The 27,951-nt window shown below is 51.1% G+C and overlaps 2 protein-coding genes across 12 annotated transcripts; one reads left to right on the top strand and one right to left on the bottom strand.

Moving 5' to 3' along the window:
* A4GALT (alpha 1,4-galactosyltransferase (P1PK blood group)) lies at positions 1-27,837 on the top strand. 5 transcript variants are annotated; one of them, XM_019624033.1, is made up of 3 exons: positions 1-25; positions 24,156-24,297; positions 25,911-27,837. In XM_019624033.1, the coding sequence occupies exon 3, from the start codon at positions 25,957-25,959 to the stop codon at positions 27,016-27,018; it is 1,062 nt and encodes a 353-aa protein (XP_019479578.1). In that variant the 5' UTR covers positions 1-25; positions 24,156-24,297; positions 25,911-25,956; the 3' UTR covers positions 27,019-27,837. The 5 variants fall into 5 exon arrangements, with proteins under 5 accessions (XP_019479578.1, XP_019479573.1, XP_019479575.1 ...); XM_019624028.1 differs by lacking the exon at positions 1-25 and adding an exon at positions 6,528-6,596; XM_019624030.1 differs by lacking the exon at positions 1-25 and adding an exon at positions 6,554-6,616.
* Positions 4,863-8,310, bottom strand: LOC109371483 (translation initiation factor IF-2-like). Of its 7 annotated transcripts, none has more exons than XM_019624034.1 (5): positions 7,570-8,310; positions 6,962-7,381; positions 6,258-6,325; positions 5,601-5,721; positions 4,863-5,249 (listed from the first exon to the last, which is right to left on the bottom strand). In XM_019624034.1, the coding sequence occupies exons 1-5, from the start codon at positions 7,693-7,695 to the stop codon at positions 5,043-5,045; spliced, it is 942 nt and encodes a 313-aa protein (XP_019479579.1). In that variant the 5' UTR covers positions 7,696-8,310; the 3' UTR covers positions 4,863-5,042. The 7 variants fall into 7 exon arrangements, 3 of the variants coding, with proteins under 3 accessions (XP_019479579.1, XP_019479580.1, XP_019479581.1); XM_019624035.1 differs by having other exon boundaries at positions 6,264-6,325; XR_002121886.1 differs by having other exon boundaries at positions 4,863-4,989; positions 5,164-5,721; positions 6,962-8,310.
* Positions 27,838-27,951: the final 114 nt, after the last annotated feature.

Genomic DNA, 27,951 nt, shown 5'->3' with positions numbered 1-27,951 from the left:
AGAAGACACAGAGGAGGTGCAATTGGTAAGAGTTGGTGGTTGATTGGATCAGGGCGGCGCGGGCAGATGAGGGCCCAAGAGGGTCGATGTCACCATTTCAAGAGGTTGAAACGGGAACCAGTGGCTCCTGGAGGGCTGGACTAGGGCTCAGCTTTGGGAGGGGGCCATGGTGGGATGGAGGCCAGGCCACATATGCATGAGACCACCTGGGCAACGTGCAGGGCAAGGGAGAGGGTCCTGGGAAAGGACCCAGGGACGCCAGTATGGGAGGGCTGGGCTGGGAACCAAGCGTCCTCCACAGAATGGCCAGTCAGGCGGGCAGGAGGCCAAGGGCACAGAGAGTTCATGGTCAACTGTCAAATGCCACCAGAAGTCAGAGTCAGCCTGACCCCCCACACACATACTGCATTTGCTGATCGAGGTATTACTATTAAGAGATCTCAGTTCCTAGAAGGGACAGCCACAGATGAGGACTTCCTTAAAGATCTTCCAACTCATAAACGAAACTTAGAAATCCAGTTTTTCTTGAGTATTCCAACCTTGATAACAAACTTGATTAAGTCAATCCCCGTCAACAATTTAAACTGCAATTACAGGTTCCTTATGGTTAGATCTGAGAACAGTCCTGTTATAACATTTATACTTAAAACTCTTCTAAAATGTCACGGCCAGGCACCATTCATGTCTGCATCCCTTCCAGCCTTGTTTTTGCTTCTTCTCGGGGATTTTGTTGTACTTGCTTTGGTTTCTCCCTGGGGCTTTGGTGGTGGAATTTGGATACCCTCTCATGTTTGTGATAATCTCCCAAGACAAGCTAAGGTCACTCCATCTGGATGTTTGACCCTAGTCCTTGGCTGGGACACAGGGCTTGGCTGCCTCTCTCTGGGGGGACACTTGGCTAGTTAATCAGTTTGGACATTCTCTGTTGAACCTTCCTTCTCCTGAACAACAGAGGGTGACCACTGTGCTGTGTGTCTGAAGGAGCCTCGTTCATCCAGCGATTCTCTGGCCACCAGTGGCTGCTGGTCTGTTCTTTTCCTTGGTGTGGTTCCTGCCCCCACAGGGCCCAGCCTACAGCTGCGAGTATGCTTTTCTTATTACACAGATAAAGCAAACATGCCTCTCTAATTTGTTAACATCAATAAAAGAAACAAAACACACAGCCCAACTTATTAAGATTTATACAAATGCAAACACGTCATATGATAGTCATCTTGCTTATGTTACAACTCTCTTTAAATGCTTTATGTTAACTTTCTTCATTAGAGCCGTAACCTTTCACAGAGTGAACTTATTCAAATTAACTATAATTATTTCAATTAATAATTTTTTAAAAGATTTTATTGGGGAACTCGGGGAGGGGAACAGACAAGTTGCTGTCTTTTTTATTATTATTATTATTATTTAAGATTTTATTGGATAATTGGGGGAGGGGACCAGCCAAGTTTTTGTTCTTCAATGTTCATTGTGAAGGGCTCATGTTGTGGAGGGCGCCAGTCCATAGCTTGTGGCCTCTAAGCTCAAGGTGCTGTGTTCAATCTTAGTTGCAGGTGGGCGTAGCCACCATGCCATGCCAGAGTCGAACCAGTAGCCTTGTTGTTAAGAGCATGAGCTCTATCCACTGACCCATCTGCGCAGCAGCTCAGCTCAAGGTGCCGAGTTCAGTCTTAGTTGCGGGTGGGCATAGCCCACCATGGAACAGGCAATCTTGTTGTTACACCAGCTGAGACATCCTGCCACCTGTTGGCAGCTCAGCGACAGCTCAGCTCGGGCGCAGTGTCCCTGGCCCATGTGGGAATCGTACCGGCGGCCCTGTTGTTCAGAGCTCGCGCTCTTAAGCCAAATCTTAACCAACTGAGTCACTCGACTGGCCCAAGTTGCTGTCTTTTTTTATTCTTCAGTCTAGTTGTGGAGGACGCCGCTTCACTGGCTCATGTTGGTTATTATGATCATTGTTCTCTTCTTGGCTGAGGCAGTCGGTCGCCAGCCATTGGATGGCTGCTCACGGCGGCTCACGGCGGCTCATGGCGGTTCTTCGCGGGCTGCCACCCGCGGGCTGCTCACACTGGCTGTCGGCCACTTACGGTTGGTAGCTCATGGCAGCCCACTCCAGCAGGGGCTGCAGCCTACGCCATCGCCGGCGACTCATGGCAGCCCAGCTCCCAGTCGAGCTATTGTTCACCATCTTAGCTGTAGAGGGCAGTGTCACTGGCCCATGTGGGAACCGAACCGGCGACCCTGCTGCTCAGAGATTGCGCTCCCAAGCCAACTCTTAATCAACTGAGTCACTCAGCCAACCTGTCAATTAATAATTTTTTTAAAAAGATTTTTTTTTATTGGGGAATTGGGGGGATGGGAACAGTGCTGGGGAATTGGGGGACAGGGAACAGACAAGTTGCTGTTTTTTTTTTTGGTCTTCAGTCTAGTTGTGGAGGACGTTGCTTCACTGGCCCAAGTTGGCACCATCATTGCACTCTTCCCGGGTGAGGCAGATCAGTCGCTGGCTTCTGGACGGCCACTCACAGCGGCTGCTGGCCGCTCACGCTGGCTGCTGGCTACATACGGTAGCCCATGGCAACCCACTGCCACAGGAGCTGCAGCCTACGCCTTCGCCGGCGACTCACAGCAGCCCTGCTCCAGGTTGAGCTGTTGTTCAGCATCTTAGCTGGGGAGGACAGTGTCACTGGCCCTCATATGTGGGATCCGAACCGGGGCCCTCTGGCATTCCAAGCGAGTTCTTAACCATCGCGCCACTCGGCCGGCCCAATAATTTTTGATACTCATATTATACAGCATGGCTAGCATTGGAGAAAACTTTTGATTGTTCCATTGTCTCTTCTTTGCTCCCCTAAAATTTCTGAGGGTCGCCTTATTTCCTGGCCATAACAGGACATTCGGGACCATTCTAATTTTTTTTTTTATGCTCCAAGGAATTCTGGTCTCCTTTAGTGGAGAAGGTTTTAGAGACCAAAGTCTGGGCACTGGGATGCCCATGAGACGTGGCAGGGGAGTGGGGCTAAAGTTACTGTGGCTTTGGGGCCACTCTTGTCAGAAACAAAGCTGGAAATACTCCTATGTTTTTAAGGTCATAAGGTTACAGTAAATTCTTTCAGCCTGTGATTTTGTTACAAAGGTTAACAATATTGTTGTTAATCCTATATTGACAGGGTTTGGCCACAGGTGGCTCACTGTGACAAGAGCCCCCATCTTCAGTAGGGGACAGGAAGCAGATGAGAATAGACAAGGGAGACTAGGAAGGGAAGGATGAGAAACAACAAGTGGAGGTGTCTCTTTTGAGACTCCTGGCTGAAGGGAAGAGAGAATTGGAGGTCACGGGGGCAGCTTGTGTATGTTTATGTGTGTGTGTGTGTGTGTGTGTGTGTGTGTGTGTGTGTGCGTGTTGCTTTTCCTTGTCCTCTTTACTAAGATGGGAGAGGCTCCAGCTTGCTTACGGGTGGAGCAGAAAGTGCCAGAAGTTGAGAAGTGTGTCAATTAGGGTTCTTCTATGTACAAGGAAAAAAGAATCTAGCCCATCTGGTTAAACCAAAGTGTATGATGGGCAAGTCCAAGGGTCGCTCAGGCAGCCCAGTGGGCACACAGGCTCTGGGAGACCCCGTGCCCTTGTGTTTGTGTCCCACGGCTCAGCCTCCCGGGTGGGCTCTATTCTGAAGCAGACCCGTCCCTCATGTGGTGGTGAGACACCGTGGAGCTCCAGTCTACACACTCCCCACTCCTGGTCCACGAGAAAGAGTGTACAGCCACAGCCCTTGCAGGAGAGAGAGGACACACCTCCTTCCCAGGCGTCTACAAGACTCAGGGTGGCCAGGTTCTGTGTCCCCAGCAGCAGCTTACAGGCGGGTAAACTGAGGCCAGGGCATGCCCTCTTCCTCCATGCCTTCCCCCCAGGCTTCCCCAACAGCCAGGCCAGGTCAGACTAGAAGGAATTTGTTTTCAGCGTCCATTGCACCCTCGGAGTGAGGTAAACTCAATTTCCAAACTCTACTCACCTTAACATGCAGTTTCTTGCCTGGGGAGCCAGAAAGAGCTTGTGGTGTTAGCCATAGCTCAAGTGATGACGACCAAAAGAAAGCCATTTCCTTCTCAACTCTCTTTTAATCCACCCTGTTTAGGTCCAGGGGCGAGTCTTCACTGGGTGCTGGCCTGCCTTGACTATCTCTCTACACCACCTGTGGTCTCACTTTTTAACAAGGGTCAGCAGGAGGGGGCTCAGCCTTCAGACAGGCAGTGGGCTCCCCAGAGCCTTAGAACATTGTTTTATTCTCAATTTTACTACTCTCCTATTCTAGGTCAGTGGTAGTGGTGTTCCTTCTAGGGCAGTAATACAAAGTTTCCTTTTAAAAAGCATCTATTGGAGGGCCTGCCCAGTGGCTCGTTGGTTAAGAACTGGCTTGGGATGCCAGAGGGCCGCGGTTCGGATTCCACATATGAGGGCCAGTGACACTGCCCTCTGCAGCTAAGATGGTGAATGGCAGCTCGACCTGGGGCTGGGCTGCCGTGGGTCGCCGGCGAGGGCGTAGGCTGCAGTCCCCTGCTGCAGGGGGCTGCCATAAGCTACTGTGTGTGGCCGGCAGCCAGTGTGAGCGGCCGTCCAGAGGCCGGCGACTGATCTGCCTCGCCCAGGAAGAGCGCAATGATGGTGCCAGCTTGGGCCAGTGAAGCCACATCCTCCACAACTAGACTGAAGAACAAAACAACAGCAACTTGTCTGTTCCCCTTCCCCCGATTCCCCAGCACTGTTCCCCTCCCCCAATTCCCCAGTAAAATATATTTTTTTAAGTATCTATTGGAATTAAAACGTCAATAGAAAGAAAATGTATCGAGAGTATTATCAGCAGCGAAAGGGTACAGGTTTATTCATTCCACACATGTTTGTTGCGTGCCTGGTTACTCTGTTTCAGGCACTGTTCCAGGAGGGAGACACAGCAGGGAATAAGTCAGCAGGAACCCCTGCCCTGTGGAGCTCGCATTCTAGTACAGGGGATTGGCAATAAAATAAATGCATACGTGAGACATAAAGCATGTCACATAAGTGTATGGTGAAAAGTCAAGGCAGGATGGGCATGTCCAGTTTGAAACAGGATCCGGGAAGCTGACATTGAAGCTTGAACGTGAAGGAGGTGAGGGACAGAGCTGTGTAAATACCTGGGCAAGGCTGTTCCAGGCAGAGGAGTGGGAGTGGGGGGCGGGGGTGAGCGCCAGCAAGGAGGCCAGTGTGGCCGGGCAGAGTCCTCGATAGAGAAGAAGGGGATGAGGTCAGAGTGAGGCAGGGGAGGGATGTGACCTGACCTGGCTCTACTGCCATCCCTCTGGTGCTATTTGGAGCGGGGTGTCGGGGAGGCGGAATACCAGTGAGAGGGATCCCTGCACTCAGCCTGGGAGAGTCTGGTGGCTTGGACTCGGGGTGGAGTGAGAAGTGTGGCCCTGGCCACGTTTGGGCATCATCAACTGACAGATGTCTTCAAAGCCAGGGGGCAGTGTGACAGGGTGGGGCGGGGAGGAGCAGATCAAGAGCTGAGCATGGGGAGGAGAGGGGGTCTGCAAAGGAGCATGGGGGTTGGCCAGGGAGGAGGAGGACGGACCAGCATGGTGTCCGGGAAGGTGTTTCCGAGAAGAGGGAGCCGGCAGCCGTGACAAGTACCACTGGAGGGACCAATCAGACAAAGGTGGAGACTCCGCACAGACCTGATAACATGGACATCACTGGGGACCAAAAATAACAGATTTAGCGGATTCGTGGGGAGAAAGGGGCAGGAGCTGGACTGGAGAGGGTGCAGGGGAGAAAGGGAAGAGAGACTGCAGACAGGGTGCAGAGACAACTCCAGCAGAGCTTTTGAATAAAGGGAAGAAGAAAAGTGAGGCAGCAATAGCTGGAGGGGGCAGAGGGGTCCTAGGAGGGGTTTTGTTGACTTGTTTTAATTGTAAGATGAGAGAAGGAACAGCCTGTGGAATGGAGAGGGAAGTGGGGAGAGGGGGTAGAATTGCTGGGTCAGTGTTGGCTTGAAGCGTGGGATCTTGACAAGTGGAGGGGGTGTGGGGTCAGCCTGGTCCTGGCGGGAATTGTCTTCTGATTTCTTCATTCAAAGGATAATTACAGCGCACGTACTAAGTGCCGGACTGTTCCTGGAGCTGGCAGGGAGGGTCTCCATTTTCTGACTGGGCACCAGTCAGCTGAGGAGGGAGGGTAATAAATGTATTCTGGGCGGCGGCAACAGGCAAGCCCTGGTTCAGTCACTTACACTGACCTCCCCTTCTCACTTGTGTGACCTTCAAGTTCCTTAACCGCATGGAGCCTCAGTCTTCTCACCTGTGAAATGGGGGAAATGGGCTTGTAAACCCACAGAGCTGGCGGCAGGGAGACCCCGGGTGCACTCCATACCTGCCGGCCCGAGGGCTGGGGATGGTGCAGCACCTGCCGGGGACGAGGAGGACCCGCGGGCTGAGGACACCGGGACTCAGCAGGGGCGCGGGGCGGGCGGGGCGAGGCGCTGACCACGCCCCGGGCCGGAGGGGCGGCGCTCCCGCCGGCCGGGCTCGGGGGCGACGTTATCCGTCGCCAGCCGCCTCGGGAGCCGGAGGTACAGGGACCGTGCGGAGGGTGCGTGGGTGTGGGGGTCCGGCACGCTGGGCTGGGGACGCCCCGGCCTCGGCAGGGAGGGGCGCTCCGAGAAGGACGGGGCTGGGAGAGCGCGGCCGCTGCCCGGGCCACCTGTTCCCGAGGGGGCACTTGAGTGCGCGCTGACCGGGCGCGGCGGTGCTCGGCCGCAGCCGCCCCCACGCTGCTCCCCGAAGTTGAGTGGGGCGGCTGGCGCGGGAGCCCGGCCCGCTCGGGGAGGCTTGCCCCGCCCCGGAGCCCCCGGAGCAGCCCCGCCCGGGCCGGGCACCGCGGGGGGCGAGGGTCGTGGGGGCTGGAAGCCCGGCGCCGCCCGCCCCGCGCCGCGACCTGGGGTTCGGAGCGCCGCGCTGTCTGGGGGCCGCGGAGTCGTCCCGGGAGGCCCGGCCGCGGGGCTGCGCTCGCCCCTGGCCCTGGAGGGAGAGCGGTGGGGAGCGGCCGGCGGTGGGGCGGGCTGCCGGGGCCGGAGATGCTGAGGCTGTGGCCGCCCCGAGGCGGGCAGGGGCCCTCCAGGTGGAGGGAACGGCCCGAGCGAGAGCTGAGAAGTCGCGAAGTCGGGCCTCCGCTGCCTCTCAGGATCCGGATCTGCAGACGACCCCTCCTTCCGGCGTGCCTGGCTCCCTCCCTCTTCTCCAGATGGGGAGGATGGAGTGAACGGGGAGCTGTGATGTGCTGCGGGGAGGGCCGGTCTCGGAGTCCACGTCTCTTCGCGGCCGGGGGAGCCCCCTGGCCCGTTTCCTCATTTGACACCTGAGGGTAGAAGTCCCCACCGTCTTGCCAGACGCAGCTGAGCCTCTGGCTCTGCGAGGGTTAAAAGCCAGCTCCCCTGCCACCACCCCTCTCTCAGGAGGATACCCGTTCCGTCTCCCCCAAATACTGAGTGATTGTTGCATTCGGGCCCGTGGGAGTCACGGAAAGCCGTTTATCCCATCATTCACCAGATACCCTGGAGCACCTGGTGTGACCCCCTCTGGCCCTCCTGCCCTCTCCTCCAGCTGCCCAAGGACTTTCCCTTTGTCACCTCCTCCCAAAGAAGGGGGGAGCCACACCGCCCAGGGTGACATGGCAGGGCCCAGGCTGGCCGGGACTACACCCCCCCATGCTCACGCCTGCACTCCGTGTTCCCACAGCCCTGATCCCCTGGGGGGAGTCGCCAGGTCAGGCCCAAATACAAAGGAATAGAAAGGAAGGGTCTAGATGGAATCGTCTGTTGTTCCTTTTCCTCTTAGGCCTTCGGTGCCTGTCCCTGCTTGTCTGCTAGGACAGCTCAGTATTAGAGGACAGACTCGGAAATGGAAATTCTTAAAAATGCGTTTTGTTTCCTTGTGCCAATTGAAGCCTTCTAGCAGCCTACGTTGGTGGGGTTGCTCCCGATGTGTGTGTGATGTCCCCAGAGCCCCGTGTGTGTGTGTGTGTGTGTGTGTGTGTGTGTGTGTGTGTGTGTGTCAAGGTTGGCAGAATCTCTCGGCTTACTCAGAACACCAGGAGGTTGTGACCCACCACATCAGCTCCAGCCGGCAATTTCCAAACCCACCCAGCCATGGGGGTCCTGAATGCTGAGCTGCAAGCACCCAGGGCAGCAGGGGTGCCGCCTCCCCAAAGTCTGGGTTGGGACCAGGGCACAGTGAGACCCAGACATTTGCAGCAAATGGAAGAAGGGGCGAATGAGAAAGAGAAGCTTGAAGTGTGGGAGCAGCCTTTCCCCGGCCAGCATACCCCCCCCGCCCCTCCCCCCAGCTGCTGCCCCCTCCTGGTTCTCTTTCCCCCAGGGTCGGGTGTTTAGCTACACCATGGACCTGGCCACCCAAGTTCTACTGGCTGTGCTCTCCGGAATGCACTTCCTCTTAATAGGATACTTTCCAGGTGTGGCCACAACTTCCAGCTGTCAATCCATCCTTGCCTGGAGCCGTAGGTGCTCACTAGGGGGGAAGATTCCATAGTTCCATCACTTGGAGATACCTATTGTTAAAATGTCCCTCTTTGCCAGACTTTTAAAACACTTTTTTTAGTCATTTGAGTCTCTTGGCTATATAAATGTTCCAAATTCTTCACCTCTCTCAAACATTGTTTTTTATATTTTTCAACACTTCCATGTTGTTACGTCACCGTCAGTTCATGGGTCTCATTTGACATTTTGGGCTTTTTTTATATTTGACTCTTTTAGATAATACTCCACCGAATACTGCATTTGTATATGTGGCTGGATGTTTCTTGGTACTCAGCGCATATGAACCTCAGAAGGGCTGTCCCGAGCCGGCTCCCAGAGGGACTGTCCGTGCTTCCTCAGGCTGTCAGTGTGTGTTGCTCATTATTTCCTGGAAATGAAATTACTGGGTCAAAGAGTATGAATGATCAGGTTCTCTGTGTATTTATCATTTGTTTGGTCTCATTAGTGAGTTACTTATCCCATCTCTTTGTGGCCAAGATTTTCTCACAGATTGTGGCTTAGCTTTTATTTTCGTTGATGCTGGTGTGTTTGAGGAGCATGTTTTTAAATTTTATTTTACTTTATCTGTGTGTGTGCTTTTTGATAAGGGAGATTTTTATGAGCAGATGGGAAAGAGGCGGAAGACGAGTGGCTGAGGCCCCCGGAGCAAAGGCAGGTGGGTGGCCTGAGGTCCCAGAGGATGCGGGAGATGGGAGGTGCCCAGCCCTGGTCCACAGGGGCCTTCTGAGCTGGTGAGGTCAGCAGGTAACAGGGAGGGGCTCAGACACCTTATAAACTGGCTTTGGTCTTTGTAGAGACGGAGGCAGAAAAGCCTCAGTGGGAGGAAGGGTCCTGGGCCCAAGGTCCCCAGCTCCCAGTGCTGCTTGCTGGCCTTGTCCCCTGGAATCCTCCTTGGTGTTATCACCCCTTTGGCAGATTCTGGGAGGGAGGGAAAGTACCTTGCTCAGGGTCAGTCAGCTGATGAGTGTCAGGGCTGGGTTCAAAATAGGCTCTCCCCTCACCAACTGCAGAGCCTTGAGAATCACTTTTCTCTCCAAGCTTCTGTTTCTAGCGGCTATTGGGAAGTGACACCCATCTCATTCTTTCTGGAACTTGGTGAATGTCCCTTCCTCTCCTGTACGCCTCTGTTTGTCTTCCCTCTGGACAGACCCCAGTGGGTCCAAGAGCTTGCAGTGGAAGTGGGGTTGGCCACGGGACCAGGAGAGCCCCACTTCCTTTCTGGGCCAGTGACCACACACCCCACTCCTGTACATGCACTCTTTCTTGCCCACCAGGAGCCGACCCCAGCAGAAGCACACAGCCTTCTCTGATGTCACACCGGTGCAGAGTCTGAGGTGGCAAACAGGTAGCTGGGTGGACAGGCATGGAAGAGGGAAACAGGAAAAGCAGCCTTTCCATTCTATGAACAGGCTTGATTTGAAGGAGCAGAAGCCATTGTCTCAGATGTAGACGCAGCCCAGAGAGGTCCCCCAACCCTCCATTTGTCTCTCGGCTTCATTTGCTCCTTCCCACTGGTCTTCAAGGCAACACCCTGAGCTGGGGACAGTGGGCAGGATTCCAGCAACTGAGCCCCCGCTAGGTGCCAGACACTTTATTTAACCCTCTCAGCCATCCTGTGCTGTTATTCCCGTTTTACGGATGAGGAAGCTGAGACTTGGAGTCAAGTGCCTCTTTGTCACATGAGATTTGAGCCACTTGCCCCAGTGCCGTCCCAGGTGAACTAGGCTGGGCCCCGGGTAGGCTCCTTTTGCCTAGCAAAGGGTGTTTGGTTCCCAGCTGTGCCTCAGTTTTCTCAGGACGATTAAGCGAATTCCTGCATGAAAACCACTTTGACCAGTGGCCGTGCACGGTAAGCCCTTGGAAAATATACACCATTGTTCTTAAATCACGTAGCTCCACTCCTGACAGGAAGCTTTCAATAAATATTAGCATATGCCTCCCTCCCCATGATGAGAGTATGGGGAGCACACCCCGACACCGGAGACATCGTGGACTTTTTAAAACCTTCTGGAGACAAATTAGTGATCTGCATCTAAAGCCTTAAATTCCATTTCCTTGGATCCAGGAGGCTCATTTCTAGGAACTGGTCCTATAGAAATAACGAATGAGGTGCTCAGAAAAGATGCGATTGCTAATAAGATCCTTACGACGGCGTTGTCTACAAAAGAGAAAAAGATGGAAACCACACTTCCAGAAGCCAAGATGGGAAACGGGTGAAGTGAGAGCAGCACGTGTAATAGGACCTCTTTTTGTGTGTCTCCTGTACGCGGCTCTGTGTAAACACGGCTCCACGTTAATGGAAAAGGACCAGAAAGCCTGCAGTGAGATGCTGACAGAGGTGCTCTCTGTGCCAAGGCCACGGGAAGACTGACACGTCACATGTCCCTCCCACCAGCCTTCAGGGGCTCCACGCTGTCCTCAAGATAAAAAGCAAAGCAGGAGGTGTCACCGCAGGGTGGTGACTGGACCACCCCACGCGCACACACTCAGCCTCTCTATCAAGACTGGGAGCAGGCAGCCCGACCAGCCCTCGTCCCACCGTCGTCAGCTAAATGTATGTGCGTCGTGGAAATACACAGACAATACTCCACGGTGTGAAGACAGCGACAATCACCCGTAACCCTCACAGCCCGGAATAAAGCCAAGAGAGCGTTTTAGCGGGTTCTTGGCCAGCGGCAGCTCTTCTTCCCTATGATGGTTGCTGCTGGGCAAGGGAGGGGCTGAGAGCGACACTGGGAAGGGGATTGCACATCACAGAAGCGTAGCATTCCCAGAACCTGGTGGCTTTGAGCAACAGGGAAGAGTTGGTTTTCCTTTCAAGTTTTTACCATCGTTTTCAAAGGCACTGAGAGTATCAGGATTGTTTTCCTTTATCCCCCATCACTTGGGTATCGCATGTTTATGGCGTGCCTGCTGTGTGCCATGCCCTCCCAAATTCAATGTCATTTACAGTCTCGGGCAGGGTGGGCAGCATTTAACTCAGCGTCCAATTTCCTCTGTTCCCCATTCAGTCCAAGGCCAAATTCACCCTGGTCATTCCCAGCAAGACTCACCCCAGGGGGCCCGAGCGGCTGCCTGTAGCCTAGGTGAGGCCCAGGGTTTGGGGTGAGTGTGCTCACACACCCACTCATTTGGAAGGTAGTCACAAGCTCCTACTGTGTGCCAGCAGGTGCAGCACTGGGGCCCCAGCCCACAGCCCATGGTGGGAGCTGTGCCGAGGTCCAGGCGATTTCCTGGAGGTGGCTGCTCTGTTGACCTAGATCAGGGGAGACTCACGGAGATGGAGGGTCTGAGACTTGGGGCAGACGTACCGAGATGCAGAATCCTGCCTCCCACATTATCTAGTCATGCAGTGTTGGGACAGTTCCTTTCCTCTCTGCACCCCCTTTGCTTTCTCATTTGTGAAATGGGGCCATAGTGGCAGACAGGAAGCGGAAAGGAGGTGAAAGAGCTAATGGTGCTTGGGAGGGTGCCTGCCACGTGGTTTGTCCTTGGCTACTGTGTTTAGGAAGTTCCTGAGCAGGGGAGGGAGGGATTATTTGGGGAAGAGGAAAAGAGCACATTGCAGAAACCTGGAATTCCCAGAGCTGGATGGCTGGTCTGGAAATTGTGGAGCTGAGAGGGGCAGGGGCTGAGGGGAGGAGCCCACAAGCCCTCAGTATTGTGAGGTGTGGGGGCCTCCTGGTGGGGCTGAGGTAGGAAGACAGGGTGGAGGCTGGGTGGTGGGTCCCGAGATAGAGACAGATGGAAAAAGACGAAGAGACCAGAACTGCATGCACTGTGGCTGTGAGCTGACGGGAGATGGAAAGAAGAGAGGTTCTCCCCCTATTTCCTGCCCTACACCTCCCTCTCCTGTGGGTTAGCACGGTCACCTCATTGATTTTTTTGTTGCGATACGTCCCCTGTAGTTTACTCTGAAAACGCAGCCAGATCTGAAAGATGTCTTTAAGATATAAGTCACACTGTAGCCCTCTCCCCCTCAGCGTCTCCTAGTGGTACCGTCCCCAGAGAGACAAGTCCTTCTGATGACCCTCAAGGCTCCATGGCCAAGTCTCCCCACTAGCTCCCTGACCTCCTCTCCTGGTACCCTCCTTTCCTGCCTTGCTTACTCTGCTGTTCCATCAACACCTCAGGCACACGGCCCCCCAGAGCCTTTGCACTCACCAATTTCCCCACACACACACACACAGCTATGGTTTGCCCCCTCTGTCTCGGTACAAATGTCAGCTTTTCAGAGTGTCCATCCCCAACGGTTCTGTGTAAAATAGCACCCCGTCCCCCAGTCCTCGCAGCCCAATTTTTCTGCCGCATTTTTCTCTGTAGCTCGTTTTCTCTCCTGATGTATTTACTTGTTAATTCTCTCCCACTAGAATGTCAGCTCCATGAAGCCAAAGACTGTCTACTTTGTTCACTGCTGTGTGTATTTCCAGACCTTGGAGCATGGCCTGGCACATAGTAGGTGCTCAAGCATTTGTTGAATGAATGATCCAAAGTGCTGGGAGTGAGGCCACGGGCTTGACCAGTTTCTCCCCAAGATGACTGTTTGTATCAGGTTGGGCAAGAACCCTCTTACCCATGAACTGTCATTGCTCTGGCCTTATCTGTCTGTGCTCTTGGCCTGGCACCAAGGGGCAAGTGACTCTGAGATACCCTCTCTGGAGAGGTCAGTGATGACTACTGCCTATGAAATGGACAGACCTGGTGCCAGAGAGACCAGATTAGGAAGGGCTTTCTGGAAGTGTGCTTAGACGTTGTCCTTCCTGAGCTCTTTATTTTATAGATGAAGAAATTGAGGCTCAGGATTGGGGGCGGGAAGGGGTCATACTCCAAGGTCACAGAGGAGGTGTGTAGAAAATAGAAACCAGGCCCCTTGCTCAGGCAATATCCAGTTAGCAGAGACTGTTACGAATAAAACACCCAGTATTAGCAGTGCTCTGTCTGTGTTTGGAGGTGGGAGGTGGGGTGGCACTCGCTTTTGCTGCCAATGATTTTTAATCTTTAATGCAGTTAAAAAAAAAATGAGGCAGTGAGGCAACATGGGAATTTTCTTCCAAGTAGAGTAAACTCAGGACTCCTAATTCAGGCCAGAATTTCTAGATGCCTGTTCTTCCTTTGCCGGGCATGATTTCATCTGACAAACAGGCTCCCCTGCTAGTGACCAGTACAGAAAGCTCGTCCACACTCAGCCACCCTGGCACCACGGGAGGTCCTGGTGTGCAAGTGCACGTGCCCAAGTGTGTGGGGGTTCGGACTCATGGTGACTTACTGCTCCCTGAGCTCAGCCTGAAGCCCACCTCCTGCTCTTTAGTCCAGCCTCCAGTGCAGAGCTGGAGTGACCGTGGCAGGGGGCCTCAGGAAAGGAAGGCGGGTCTGAGACTTGGGGGCAAATCCTGCTCCCACATTTACTAGCCATGCAGTGCTGGGAAGGTCACCTTTCCTCTCTTGGGACAGGTGCAGACTCAGGTACTTGCATATGAAGCGTCACAGGCATGTAACCTTATTTTGCACCCTCAGATGGTCAGGCAGGACAAGCCAACTCCATTTTCTCACAGTTGTAATCTGCATCACTCACAGTTTACAGTTTGCAAATGGCACTCCCCTGGGTCCCTCACCACATTTGGTCCTGGCTTTTGGGGGCAGTTTAGGGGTCATTGACTCATTCCTTCAAAAAATATGTATGTGCCAGGGTCAGCGCCGGCCACCTGGGACTAGACGTTGGACCCTGCCAGCTGACGTTGTTTTCCAAGCTATCTGTGTGTCATTGTGTATTTAATCAGCCCCTTCAGGAAAGACCCTGGGGGCTGTTTCTAATAGGCTGCAATTGCAAACAAACCTATGACCTGCACAAATGTCACTCATCTGTAGGATAAGGTGGCAGAGTGGGCTTGCGCGGTGAGGGGGTAGATGTCTGTGTAACTTTGATAGATGTGGCTCACTTGCCCTCGCCCTGGAGCGGTGCCACTGGGCAAGCCTCCCAGCAAAGTGCCCCGCCAGAAGACTGTGTCTGAGTCCTGGCTTTCTGCCCATTTGACAGGTGAGGGATGCCATCTGAGTGTTTCCATTTGCATTCCTCTTTCAGAAAGGTCCTCAATCTTGCTTGTGTGTTTAAGGGTCATTTTTGGGCACGTGTGGGAAGTGTCCTTGGCCCATTTTCTTTTGGGTTGTTGGTCTTTTTCTCTTTGTTTTCTGGGAGCTCTTTCTAGGTTAGGAACATTAGACGTCTGGGATTGAGAGGCACAAAAGTTACCCCAAGTTGTCACTTCTGTTTTGGCTTTCTTGCTGATGGTAGTTTTTGCGGGGAGGGCATGGAGAGGTTTTTTTTCTTTCAGGGAGTCGTTTGTTCGTGTTTTCTTTTATGGCTTCTGGATTTCATACATGGTTCAGCAAACTTGCCCACCTCGAAGGTTATAAAGAAATGTACCTGTGTTTTGTTCTAAATTGTTATGGGCTATATTATTTTACTTGGGAGCTTATCCTGGGGTGTGTTCTGAGGTTGAATGCAGCTTATCTTTTACCCTAGCAACCACTCAGTGTCTCAGCATCTGTGTTAAGAGATGCATTTGCTTTACTGATTGGAGACACAGCCTTTATCGGATGTGTAAGTACCACGTTACTTCTGTGATGCTTTTTGTCTCATTGCCCCGTTTGTCTGTTCATATGACCATGCTGTGTTAATTATTGAAACTTTATAGGATGGTTTCATATCTAAAAGGACAGGCCTTCCTCATTTGTTCCTCCTTCTCAGAGTTTTCCTGTAGGTTCTGGCTTATTTTTCTATATGAACTTTAGAATCAATTTGTCGAATTCCAGAATCACATACAATTTATAAACCAGCTTAGAGAAAACTGACGTGATTATGAAGCTGCTGAGTCTTCTATCCAAAAACATAGTGTGTCTTTCCACTTGATCAGCTTTATTTTGTGTTCTTCAGGGACTTTAAATTTCTGCACACATCCATTTTGAACATCTTTTGTTAAGTTGAACCCTAAGTAGTGCAGCAGTGGTGGTTGGAAGTGGACTCTTCTTTCTCATTATATCTTCTGCTTGTTGTTTATATTTACGCGTGTGTGCATCTGTGTCCTACCACTTTCCAGCATTCTGTTATTATTTGTAGTTTTTCAATAGTTTCCCTTGACTTGTCCAGGTACACAGTAGTATCTTATGAAAATAGCAATAGGAAATTTTTATCAAAAAATTTTTTTAAGTTTTCTGTCTTAAATTTCGCTATTGAACACTTCAAAGGATTTTTTGTGGTTTATGTTTGCTAGAATTTTCCTCTAAAAATATCTTGCTGTGGTGTTTTTGTTTCTTGATGCTCTTTTATAATTCTGTTCCTTATGTGAAAGCCTATTTAGGTGATCTATCTCTTCCAGGAAGTGTCTTGATTTCTTATATTTGTCTAGAAATCACTTTTATCAGTTTTTAAATTTTATTTGCAAAGTACTGTCTTATGATTGAAAATTTTTTTCCCTCTACTTTTTTGGTTACTTTCCCATTTGGCATTTTTTCGTTTGCACTGGATGTTTTCTCCCTAGCCCCCTACTCCCTTTTTCTTTAAAATTAGGTTAATGGGGGCCAGCCGAGTGGCGCGATGGTTAAGAGCTGGCTTCGGACGCCAGAGGTCCCCGGTTCGGATCCCACATATGAGGGCCAGTGACACTGCCCTTCACAGCTAAGATGCTGAACAACAGCTCAACCTGGAGCTGGGCTGCCATGAGTCGCCGGCGACGGTGTAGGCTGCAGCCCCTGCTGCAGTGGTCTGCCATGGGCTACTGTGTATAGCCAGCAGCCAGCGTGAGCGGCCAGCAGCCGCAGTGAGCAGCCGTCCAGAAGCTGGCGACTGATCTGCCTCGCCCTAGAAGAGTGCAATGATGGTGCCAACTTGGGCCAGTGAAGCGACATCCTCCACAACTAGACTGAGGAACAAAACGACAGCAACTTGTCTCTTCCCCTTCCCTGATTCCCCAGTGCTGTTCCCATCCCCCAATTCCCCAATAAAAATCTTAAAAATAAATAAATAAATAAAATTAGGTTAATGATGATATATATATATATTTTTTTCCTTTTCTTTTAGTTGAGCCACCCTGCCACCTGTTGGCAGCTGTTGGCAGCTCAGCTCAGCTCAGGCCGGGAATCGAACTGGCAACCCTGTTGCTCAGAGCTCACATTCTTGAGTGAGCTCTTAACCAACTGAGCCACTCGACTGGCCCTGGTTTATATATTTCATTGAATTTTTTTTTCCCAAAGAGCCATATTTTGCCATATTTCTTAGTTCTGCTACTTATATGTTTCCTAATTCATTTCTGCTTTAATCTTTAATAATTCTTTCCTTATTCTTTCTGTTTATTTTATGGTTCCTTTTCTAATGTTTTTACTCTGGTGCTTTATGTATTTTTATCTATTCCGTTGTCATTGTTACATGTATTGGAAGCCATAAATATTTTTCTGATTATTGCTGCAGCTGTATTCTATAGCTTCAGGTTCATGGTATTTTGACATTGGTTATTTTCTAGAAATCCTACAAATTCAGTTTGTATTTCCCTTTTGACTTGAGAATTGTCCATGAGATTTGTTTTTGTTTTTTTTAAATTTTCAGACTTCTAAATTAATTTCTAGTCATTCTGCTTTCTGATCATAAATGTCTATATTTTTTATATTTTGAGATGTTGAGGTTTTCAGTTTTCATGAATGTTCTATCACTCTTGAAAGTACGTTATCTGTTGTTAGCATAGAGAGTTTGATATATTATAGTACCTTACTGATTATTTTATTTAGGTCTTCTGAATTTGTATTTATGTTTCATCTACTTAATGTTTCTTGGGCTCAGTGAGCTGAATTAAAATCTCTTATTAGTGGTTCCAATCTATTTATCCTAGTATCTCTGCAATTTCTCCTTCCTGAAAATTGCTGCAGTGTTATTTGGTGCCTCGTGAATTATACCATTTAGCATTATAAATGGCCCTTCTTTGGCTCATTTGGCTCATTTAGTGATGTTTGGATTGAATTTCATTGTCTGATATTAATATTATGGCTCTAGCTTTGCTTTTGTTTGTATTTGTCTTTATACCTTTGCTTGTTCTTTTATTTTAACCATTCTAAACCACTTTGTTTGATGTCTGTCTCTTGAATGCAGGATACACCTGGGTTTTGCTTGTGATCTAAACTAAAAATCTTTGTTTTTTAAGATCAGTGAGATAAGCCTATTTATATTTATTGATACGGCAGATGTCTGGTTTTCTTTGTATCATATTGTGTGTGTATGTGCATGTATGTCTTTGTGCATGTGGGAGAGCTATATTCTTTTTTTTTCCTTTTTAAAGATTTTTATTGGGAAATTGGGGGAGGGAAACAGCATTGGGGAGTCGGGGAAGGGGAACAGACAAGTTGCTGCCCTTTTTGTTCTTCAGTCTAGTTGTGGAGGACGTTGCTTCACTGGCCCATGTTGGTATTATCATTGCGCTCTTCTCGGGTGAGGGAGATGGGTTACCGGCCTCTGGACGGCCGCTCACGACGGCTCTTGGCAGCTCACACTGGCTGCCGGCTGCCAGCCACGCACAGTAGCTCATGGAAGCCCACTGCCAGCCTCACTGCAGCCTACGCTGTCACCGTGACTCACAGCAGCCCAGCTCCAGGTTGAGCTGTTGTTCACCATCTTAACTGTAGCGCCACTGGCCTTCATGTGGGATCCGAACTGGGGCCCTGCTGCTCTGAGCTGGTGTCCCAAGCCAGCTCTTAACCAACGAGCCACTCTGCCAGCCCTGTTTTGTATTTTTATTCTAATGCCTTTGGAGGCTCTTAGTCACGTGGTGTTTATGACAGTTGCTATTGCCTACCCGTACGATGACATGAAAACCTGCAGAAGAGGTTTCAGCATCTTGGAAGAAAATTCTGGACACTAGAGTGAAGCACTGTTTTAAGAAATGCTGCATCACCCACAGTGGATGGTACAGATCAGACTATGGAAAACGCGGGCCTCGGTGACATTGAATTGAAGTCATTCAGAAGAATTGGGTTTTTAAAGGTGACAAAGTTTCAGGAACACCTTACCCGATTTATTTCACTTATTTTTCTTCTTACATGTGCACAGGAGTGATAGGTGATTTAGAAGTCTGACTAAAGAATTCTTTCAGAATAAAAATGTTATACAATAAGAAAGCAATGGGACATTGTTTAATCAGCAGCATTTAAAAAAAAATTTTTAGTGGTACCTAACAATTCATCTTATTAGATTCAACAAAATAGGGTATTATTATCTTTCTTATTAGTCACCTTTGTACTATAAATATGCTTAAACTTTTACTATTTGATGTTTTAGCTTTTACCCCGAGCAATTGAAGATGAGGCAGCGACCAAGCGCGTTCCACTTCACACCTTCTTTCCCCCTTCCCTACCAACTTTTTGTTATCTGTATTATTTTCTACATTGTCTGACTATATGACATGCCACTCCATTCTGTCATCCTTATTGCTATCTTTTAAATTTTTTATATTTATTGGGGTAGCCTTGATTAGTGAAATTATATAGGTTTCAAGTGTACATTTCTGTAATACATCATCTATATATTGCATCGTGTGTTCACCACCCAAATTCAGTTCTCCCTCTGTCTCCTTTATCCCTCTTCTACCACCCCTCCCCCCCACCCTCTGGTAACCACTAAACTGTTTTCAGTATCTGTGAGTTTTTGTCTGTCTTGTTCATTTGTTGCTTTCGGTTTATATGCCACATATGTGTGAAGTCATATGGTTCTCAACTTATTTCACTTAGCGTGATAATCTCAAGATCCATCCATATTGTCGCGAATGGCAGTATTTCATCTTTTTTATGGCCAAGCCTTTTTTATTTTTTAATCTGCAGTTTAATATATAGTCCTCTTACTGAACTTACTCAACCATTTGATTGGTTGAAGCTTATTCCTCAGTTTTCCTTATAGGAACAATATTGCCTGTGTCCTTATACTTCAAAACAACTGGTGTATAACCTTTATATTTAAAGAACAGCTCAGCTGCAGATTAGCCTTTGCCTCACACTTTCCTTCCTTGGCGATCGTGTGGGTATACTCCACTATCTTCTGTCCTTGAATGTTGCTGCTGAGATGTCTGATGCCAGCCCGATTCTCTTCCTTCATAGATGGCTTGATTTTTTGTATACGCGTAGTTGCCCCGAGATTTATTTTTGTATTGCTAAAGTCCCGTAGTTTTACTAAACTATGTCTTGGGATTTATCATTCTGGGTTGCTGTTCTCTAATTCACGAAATCAAGTCTGCCCCATTTCAGAAAAGTTTTCCTGAGTTGTGATTTTAAATATTCTGTTCAATTGTTTTAGTTTTCATCTTTCGAAACTCTAGTTATACGCTTGTTGGATCTCCTTTACATATCTTCTCTATCTGTTTTTCTTCTTCTGGAATTCTTTGATCTCGTTGACCATTTCTTTTTTTATTTCATTTATTTTTCTCAATTTAATCTCTATTATCTCTTACTATACTTTGTATGGAGTCTATTCTCCCTTGTGTTTCTTGTAGTGTGGTCTTCGCTTCTGAAATGTTTTTGTCTTTTTCTTTTAGTTCTTTCCTGAGATCTGTCAGTTCTCACTGGTCCTCATGTCTTCCATCACTTTGTCTACCCCAGGGGTTGGCAAACTGCAGCTCGCAAGCCATATGCAGCTCTTTGGGTACATTTCGTCTCAAAAGTTTGTCAACCCCTGGAAGAGCCAATCCTGTCCCTCACAACCATTTAAAAATTATTCGAAAGCCATAAATATATTTTTACAAATAAGGAAAATTTAAAGTAATATTATAAATGAAACTATGATAGTTTTATTTTCATTTTCAATTTTATTTCAGAGCCACATGTATGTACCCAAAGAACCGCATGTGGCTCACGAGCCGCAGTTTGCCGACTCCTGGCGGCTCTTCCGTCTCAAAAGTTTGCCGACCCCTGGTCTATCCCATTTCTTCTCTAGCTCTCTCTCTTCCTTCAAGCTTGAATTTTTCAAGTCTTTTTTCTTCATTCATTCTATAATTTGGATTAGAATTTTTATTTGTTTTATGGTAATATCTCTATAGTGAATTTTCTATGTACATAAGGGAACATTAGTGCTTCTTTTTTTGTTGTTGTTTTTTCTCATTCTTGTAGCCTCTTTGTATGAGTGCTGTGTTTATTTCTTTCACAATTTTTTTTTGTCTGTATATGAATTGGTTGAATTTTCCTGGACCAGCCATTAACAAGAGGTTTCAGTGGAAACTGGGAGAGAGGCCAGCATGGTTCTCTTGTTTTCTCTGCTGAAAGGCTCCCTCCTCTGTTTTTATGGCAATGGATTGTGCCTTTAAAATATGGCCCTTTTCTGGGTCCACTCCTCTTTTGCCTCTCAGAACTAACCTGGTACCAGAGGCAACCGGCCTCCAGCCATGAGCCCCCCTGGTTCATTCAGATCTTCCACTGCTGGCCTCCCTTCTGCACACGGTTCTCCCCCACCTCACTGCTGCACCTGCTGCCTCAGGTGCTTTGGGCCACACTTGCCTGTGATTTGGAGTTTATGGGTTTTTCCTCACTCCTGGTTTTCCTAAAGCTATAGCTTGTGGTTTCTTTATTTCTTTCCCCTGTTGCTCTTTGTGACATCAGCAGAAGAGGGAAGATTCCAAACCAAGAATCTGCCTTATTCCTTATTGCTGTCTTATTCCTATTGGAAAAAGAAGTCGCCCCTCCTTAATTTTTCTGTTTGTAATATTCCCCCGGAAGGCAAGTTGCTGCCTGCTCGGTTCCTGGCTTTGGAACACCTTAGAGGAACATTTTTGTAACCTCTGCTCTGAAAACAGCCTTTTTTTTTTTTTTTAAAAGTCATCATCGCCTTCTAATAACTGACACTTTTACTTCTTGAGTAGAAATAATAGATTCATTTGTGCCCTGAAAGGTTGGTGAGGGGAGGACAGCAGACCCTTCAAGCAGGATTCGGAAGCTCTCAGGAGGGACCTGGGTTAGAATTCCATGTTCCATGCCATTTCCTGGCCTGGCAGTCTTCCCCAGGCACCTCAAGCTTCTTCGAGCCTCAGGTACCTGCTCGTATGTTAACTTTTCAAGGAGGTTGCTCAGCATATGCCCTGTGTCCCCATGGTTAGAATATGTGGTTAGTCTCCTCTCCATTGTGAAAAAGGAACCTGAGGTCCAGGGACTTTCCCGAGGTCACACAGCAAGTCAGGAACAGGAGAGGGTAGACCCGGAAGCACACCCCAGCCCCAGTGCTACTAGCTGTGGCCCCTTGGACAAGTCACTTTTTGGAAGGTTAAACAAGGGAGCAGGGGCTGGCATTGACTCGAATCATACCTGCCCCCCTTGGTGGTGGTCAGACTGAACTAAGATGACACACTGACCCCACCTGCTGCCAGGCCAGGCCCTTCTGACTATCAGATGGTTTCTTACTGAGCAGAAGAATGCAGTGGACCCTGCTACCTCCTCTGTCCCCCACTGTGTCCCCAGTCCCAAATACCGCAAGACAAAATGAATCCAGGTATCCCCTTCCTGTCAGAGGCCAGTCGGGATGAGGCATTCATTTCCCTGGCAGGGAGAGCACCTTCCTTAGGGTGGGGGAAGAAGGAGTCACACCTGTTCCCCAGGGGGAATTGTCCTTGACCTGAACCGGTCCCCTGATGCCAGTGCTCCCGACGTGGGACCTGCAGAGCTGATGCTGAAGGCTAGACCATCAGGGGTCTGGTCAGGCCCGTGGCCCTCTGTCTCCACCAGCTGTGCACTTCTCATTTTCACTTCCTGCCTGAGAGGGGACCTGGGGCGTCCTGATGCTGGGGAGCCACAGAAGGGCTTAGAATAGGGACGTGACCACAATTAATGTGCTAACTAGAAATGCCTCCCCGGTGCAGGGCTGGATGTAGGAGCCCCGGAGGCGGGAGGAAGCAGCGGCAATGATGTGCCAGGCTTTTCTGACCAGGACCAGGACGTGGGCCCCAGCCGCGAGGCCCATCCAGGGGGCCAGGAGCATGCTTTGGGCCTGAGGTCACCCGGGTATTGGGCTAGGGCCGACTTGGCCCCGTGCAGAGTTTCTATTCCTGAGTCTTGGGCTCCAGCACCAAATATGGTACTGCTTGCATCTGGCACCCTCAACCACGGTGGCAGGCGTGGCTTCGGTGGCACAAACCGCCTCCCTACCAGGCCCAGAGCCCTCCCCACACCACAGTGGAGCAAGATCACCTCAGTGCCACGGGGTCCCCGAGCAGCTGGGGCCTCGCTCCTTTCAACTGTCTGTCCTCTCCTCAGTGTGGTTCACATTGGGTTAAAAATACTCATGACCAGAATAGCCTCTCTCCCTGCAGGAGAAAACAAGGGTGGGGCAGGTGTGTGTGTGTGTGTGTGTGTGTGTGTGTGTGGGTTGGGGGGGGCGGGGGGCCGGACATGTCCTGTGGTTTACACCATTCAGGATCCAGTTGCGGGTGGGGGGTCCCAGGCAGCTCGCCTGACCTCTGACCCCCAGTTTCCTCATTCCTGTGCTCACTGGTTCATTTGGTCACTCATTGATTTGCTGACTCACTCACTCACTCATTAATTCACTCACTGATCATTCATTGATTCGATCACTCATTGATCCTTTATTCACTCACTTGCTCCTCACTCACTCACTCACCTACAGTAGTATATTTACTACCTACTAAGAGCCAGGCACTATTCTAGATGCTGAACAAAACATACAAAACACAGAAATATACCTGTCCCCATGGGCTTATGTTCCAAACAAGTAGCACAAACAAGTATAAACATGTACAGTATGTTAGAATAAGTACAGGGAGAATAGACTAAAGCAAGAAACTATAAAGTGATGGGGAAGTTGAAATTTTTGGGGGGCTATGGAGGGCCCCATGGGAAGATGATTTTTGAATGAAGGCGGGAGCGAGGTGAGTGAATGAGCAATGTGAACATCTGCGGGAACAGTGTTCCAAGCAGAGGGAACAGCAGGTGCAAAGGCCCTGAAATGGCCGCATTGAGGGATAGGTTTGAGAAAACAAGGCGGCCAGGTGTGGCTGGGCAGATCAGATGATGGGGAGAGTAGTGGGGCATGAAGTCAGGTTGGGGAAACACAGGACCTGGTGGACCTCCCACATTACTCAGGGCCTGAGCAGAGGAATGACGTGGCCTGACTTGTGTTTTCAATGTGTCCTGGCTGCCGAGTGAATGAGTCAGTGAGTGAGTGAATGAATGACAGTAAGTGAATTTCCTGTTTGCCTACTATGTGCCAGGCACTGAGCTGAGCACTGGAGAGAGAAAGTGTGCAGGTCCCTCATGGTGCTTATGGAGGTCCATCTGGCCAACTCCCTTCCATCAAGTGTCACCTCCCCTGGGAAGCCACCTTCTCCTAATTCTGCGGGCCTCTTTGTTCCATTTCAGCTGTCATCCAGTATATTGTCCTTGTCTCTTTTCAGATGGTCTCCCCACAAGCTAAGCACCCCCTCCAGGGCAGGGTTGCACCTAATTCTTCCCTCGGCTGAGTGAGAGAGTGAACTAATCAATGAACAAATGAGCCGCAGGCCTCCGAGAGCCTGAGACCCACCTCACTCTGTCTTTTATCCTTTTTTGTAGATGGATTTGCAGGCGCGGGGAGCGTGTGGAAGGGCCGTGTTCGTGTTGGCAGAGAAGGTTGGCTGCTGAGCCAGGGCGTGTCTGCAGGAGGCCTGCCAGGCTGCCCGGATCCCCACCTCGCCACCATGGGCCGCCCAGGCTGGTCAGTTCCAGCCCTTGATGGCGTCACGGTTGCCCGTGCATGTCCCTGGGGAAAGGCTGGGCCCAATTACTGAAGTCCCAGGCTCCTGGCACCACTCTCCAGCCATGAGACCCATGAGTCCTGGGGAGGGGTTTTCCCCAGCTCCCCGTGGCCCCCAGGCTGTGCCCAGTCCCTCCACCCCTTTCTGCCCAAGTTTCCTGGCCTCCATAGTAGAAACGATGCAACTACCCTGCTGGGGTTACTGTGGGCCGGAGTGGGTGTGAAGTTGGCACTGCGCTTAGAAGGCACAGAGTAGATGGTGGCCGGGACTCTGTTAATAGTGAGTAGAGTCCAGGCCAGGGTGCAATGAGTCGTCCAAGCATCAGGCAGATTTGCACATTGGCTGTGCCATCTCTCGCCCAGGCAGGATGGTGCAGTTTTGCAAGCACAGACCCTGGAGCCAGGTGGCCCGAGTTCAAACTCCTGCCCTGCCGCTTGCCGGCCGTGGAACTCTGCATGAGTTACAGACGTCTCTGTTTCCTCGCCTGAAAATGGGGGTGATGACTGCCACCCCATTGGGTGGCTGTGAGGGTTTAATAAGTTAGTTTGTGTGAAATGCTGAGAAGGTGGTCTAGCATGTGCATGGTAGACAGTCAGTATTTATTGAATGAATGAATGAATGAATACTACCCTTTAGTGGGTTTCAGCATTCCTATCTTGCAGGTAGGAACATCAAGGCTCAGAGAACTGAGTGACCTGCCCCCGGTCGTACAGCTGGTTCAGGCCGACTTGGGGTCCCACGGGTCCCAGGCATTCCCACAGTCCCACCCTTGGGGATGAGGCCGAAGCCTATCTTGTTCCTCCCAGCCACCTGCAGGGCACCTAGGAATCTTCCTGGCTGCTGGCCAGGTGGGCAACACCAGGAGAGAGTGAGGGTCCAAGGACAGTACTTGCCAAGGTCGTGGAATACTGCGTGGCCTCCGTGTCCCTTTTCCTCCAGACCTGTGTCTAGGAGAAGCACAGCCCCGGGCAGAGGCTGGGGAAGCCAGGTGCCCAGGAGATCCTGGCATGTCGAGACCAAGGGCTTCAGGACCTGGCAAGCACCCCCACATGCTTAGCGCTCACCCGTCCTGCCTGTGAGTGAGCATGCACACCGGCTCCCCAGCTCATCAGAGCCCCGCGACTCCTGCTGAAAGTCCCCAAGGCTGCTCAACAGACTGCCCTCTTCCATCAGCTCCAGGATTAATTTACGGAACGGAGCTGAGGGGTACTCGTGCTGGGTCTCAAATCACGGGCTGCCTACCTGGTATGCCCAGGTGTGTAGGCCTGGCCAGGTATCACTTCTGATAACCCCTACATGTGCCAGATCCTGCCCAGGGCCCCTGGTGGCCGCATGTTGTAGGTGACACTGGCCTTGTCCTTGGGGAGTTCACAGGTGTGTCACAGAGCATGAAAGGGACCTGCCCAGACCTCAGTCCATGGCCAACTACTTCCTCCAGGTGAGGAAGGAGATGGGGCTGTGAGCTCCAGAAGCCAGTGTCGGCTGGCATTGGCTGTGGCTGCTGTTTGTAGGGAGTGTTTTTCTTGGGTCGGGATGCCAGCAGCCTGCCTGAATGTAGTGCTATCTTTTGCAGACCAGCCGGTTCCTGCTGGAAGCTCCTGGTATCATCCAGAGAGACCATGTCCAGGCCCCCTGACTGCCTGCTGTGGCTGCTCCGGGGCGTCCTGAGGCAGCGGGGCTGCACCCTGTTCATCATCAGCTTCAAGTTCATGTTTTTGGTCTCCATCATGATCTACTGGCACATTGTTGGGGAGCCCAGGAGCCAAGGACAATTCTCTAACCTGCCTGTAGACGTTCCATGCCCCCGCTTGACGCCCCCGCCACTGCCCTCCAGCAGCCCCCCTCCAGGCAACATCTTCTTCCTGGAGACTTCAGACCGGACCAACCCCAACTTTCTGTTCATGTGCTCAGTGGAGTCGGCCGCCAGGGCCCACCCCGAGTCCCGGGTGATGGTTCTGATGAAGGGGCTCCCTGGCGGCAATGCCTCGTTGCCCCGGCACCTGGGCCTCTCGCTTTTGGGCTGCTTCCCGAACGTCCAGATGCTCCCACTGGACCTAGAGGAGCTGTTCCGGGACACGCCCCTGGCGGCCTGGTACGTGGCTGTGCAGCGGCAGTGGGAGCCCTACCTGCTGCCCGTGCTCTCGGACGCCTCCCGGCTGGCGCTCATGTGGAAGTTCGGTGGCATCTACCTGGACACAGACTTCATCGTCCTCAAGAACCTGAGGAACCTAACCAACACGCTGGGCATCCAGTCCCGCTACGTCCTCAACGGTGCCTTCTTGGCCTTCGAGCGCCACCATGAGTTCATGGCGCTGTGCATGCGTGACTTCGTGGCCCACTACAACAGCTGGATCTGGGGCCACCAGGGCCCGCAGCTGCTCACGCGAGTCTTCAAGAAGTGGTGCTCTATCCGCAGCCTGGGCGACAGCCGTGCCTGCCGTGGCGTCACCGTCCTGCCCTGTGAGGCCTTCTATCCCATCCCCTGGCAGAGCTGGAAGAAGTACTTCGAGGAGGTCAGCCCCGAGGAGCTGTCCCAGCTGCTGAACGCCACCTATGCCGTCCACGTGTGGAACAAGAAAAGCCAGGGCATGCGCTTCAAGGCCACGTCCAGAGTGCTGCTGGCCCAGCTCCACGCCCGCTACTGCCCCACGACACACGAGATCATGAAGATGTACTTGTGAGGGGCCCGTCGGGCCACCTCCCCACACCCCGCATCCTGATGGAGAAGGGCTCCCAGCAGTCCTTCCTGGGGAGGCGAGATGGCGGGGGGGGCCTTGGTGAGGGGGTTTCTGAGCTGCTACAGCCCAGGATTTGATGTAGGGTGGGTGAGGACAGGGAACTGGCAGGCAGAGGTGTTGGAGGGTGTGCTGCAGGCCCTGAGGTCCACTCCCTTCAAGCCAGGGTGAGGCTGGAGGGACACCCCTTGGGCCAGTGCACTGTCTCAGGGTAGAGGCAGCGAGTGGTAGGGAAAGAGCCTGCAGCCAAAATCAGCTGGCGTGAGCTGGGCGAGCCTTCTGGGTCTGCTGGGCAACATGTGGGAGCTGTGAACATCGAAGCATCACAGGGAAACCAGGCTGTTTGGGGCCAAAGTGCTCGTGATGGAAGCATCCAGGATCTCCAGGGAAGGGAAGAGGAAGGCGGGCAGAGTCTCTAGATGACAGCGGAGGAGGCTGCCAGTGAGAAAGCTGCTTGCAAACCCTGCCTCGTGATCCCGGGAATGGCGGCTTTGCTCTTTTCTGGTTGTGGTTTCGTTTTCAGAGGGGCTGAGGCTGGCAGAGCTGGCCTGGGGAGCATTTTGGGGGAGGCCCTGTCCGCCCACCCCATCCTTCTTTCCAGAGATGTTGCAAGGGTGACACGTGCCAGCTGCGCACTCTAGGGGCCTGGGGGCGTGGAGTTCTTTTGGCTTGGGGTAAAGCATTTTAAAGAAAACACCCACCCTGACCGAAATGAGCATAGGGAAATAATAAATATAATGAAAGTGACTCACTGACATCTAGTGCTTTGTGCTGATAAAACACATTCGCTTGCACAGCCCTTTTCAGCCCCATTCTGCAGGTGGGGAAGGGGGACGCGGGAGAAGCTGGAGGTTGTGGTACTTGCCTGAGGTCATGCAG

The sequence above is a fragment of the Hipposideros armiger genome, unplaced genomic scaffold (assembly GCF_001890085.2).
Source record: "Hipposideros armiger isolate ML-2016 unplaced genomic scaffold, ASM189008v1 scaffold_572, whole genome shotgun sequence".
Lineage (NCBI taxonomy): Eukaryota > Metazoa > Chordata > Mammalia > Chiroptera > Hipposideridae > Hipposideros > Hipposideros armiger.
This window is presented reverse-complemented; position numbering and strand designations above follow the sequence as displayed.

Excerpts from the sequence above, each read along its gene's own strand:
- LOC109371483 (XM_019624034.1), bottom strand. The coding sequence starts at position 7,695 with ATGTCACCCTGGGCGGTGTGGCTCCCCCCTTCTTTGGGAGGAGGTGAC. Across the intron at positions 6,326-6,961 it reads CGCGGCGCTCCGAACCCCAG|GTGAGAAGACTGAGGCTCCA; the intron begins GTCGCGGCGCGG and ends CCCATTTCACAG. Across the intron at positions 5,250-5,600 it reads CCTTCCCGGACACCATGCTG|GACTCTGCCCGGCCACACTG; the intron begins GTCCGTCCTCCT and ends TTCTCTATCGAG.
- A4GALT (XM_019624033.1), top strand. The coding sequence starts at position 25,957 with ATGTCCAGGCCCCCTGACTGCCTGCTGTGGCTGCTCCGGGGCGTCCTG.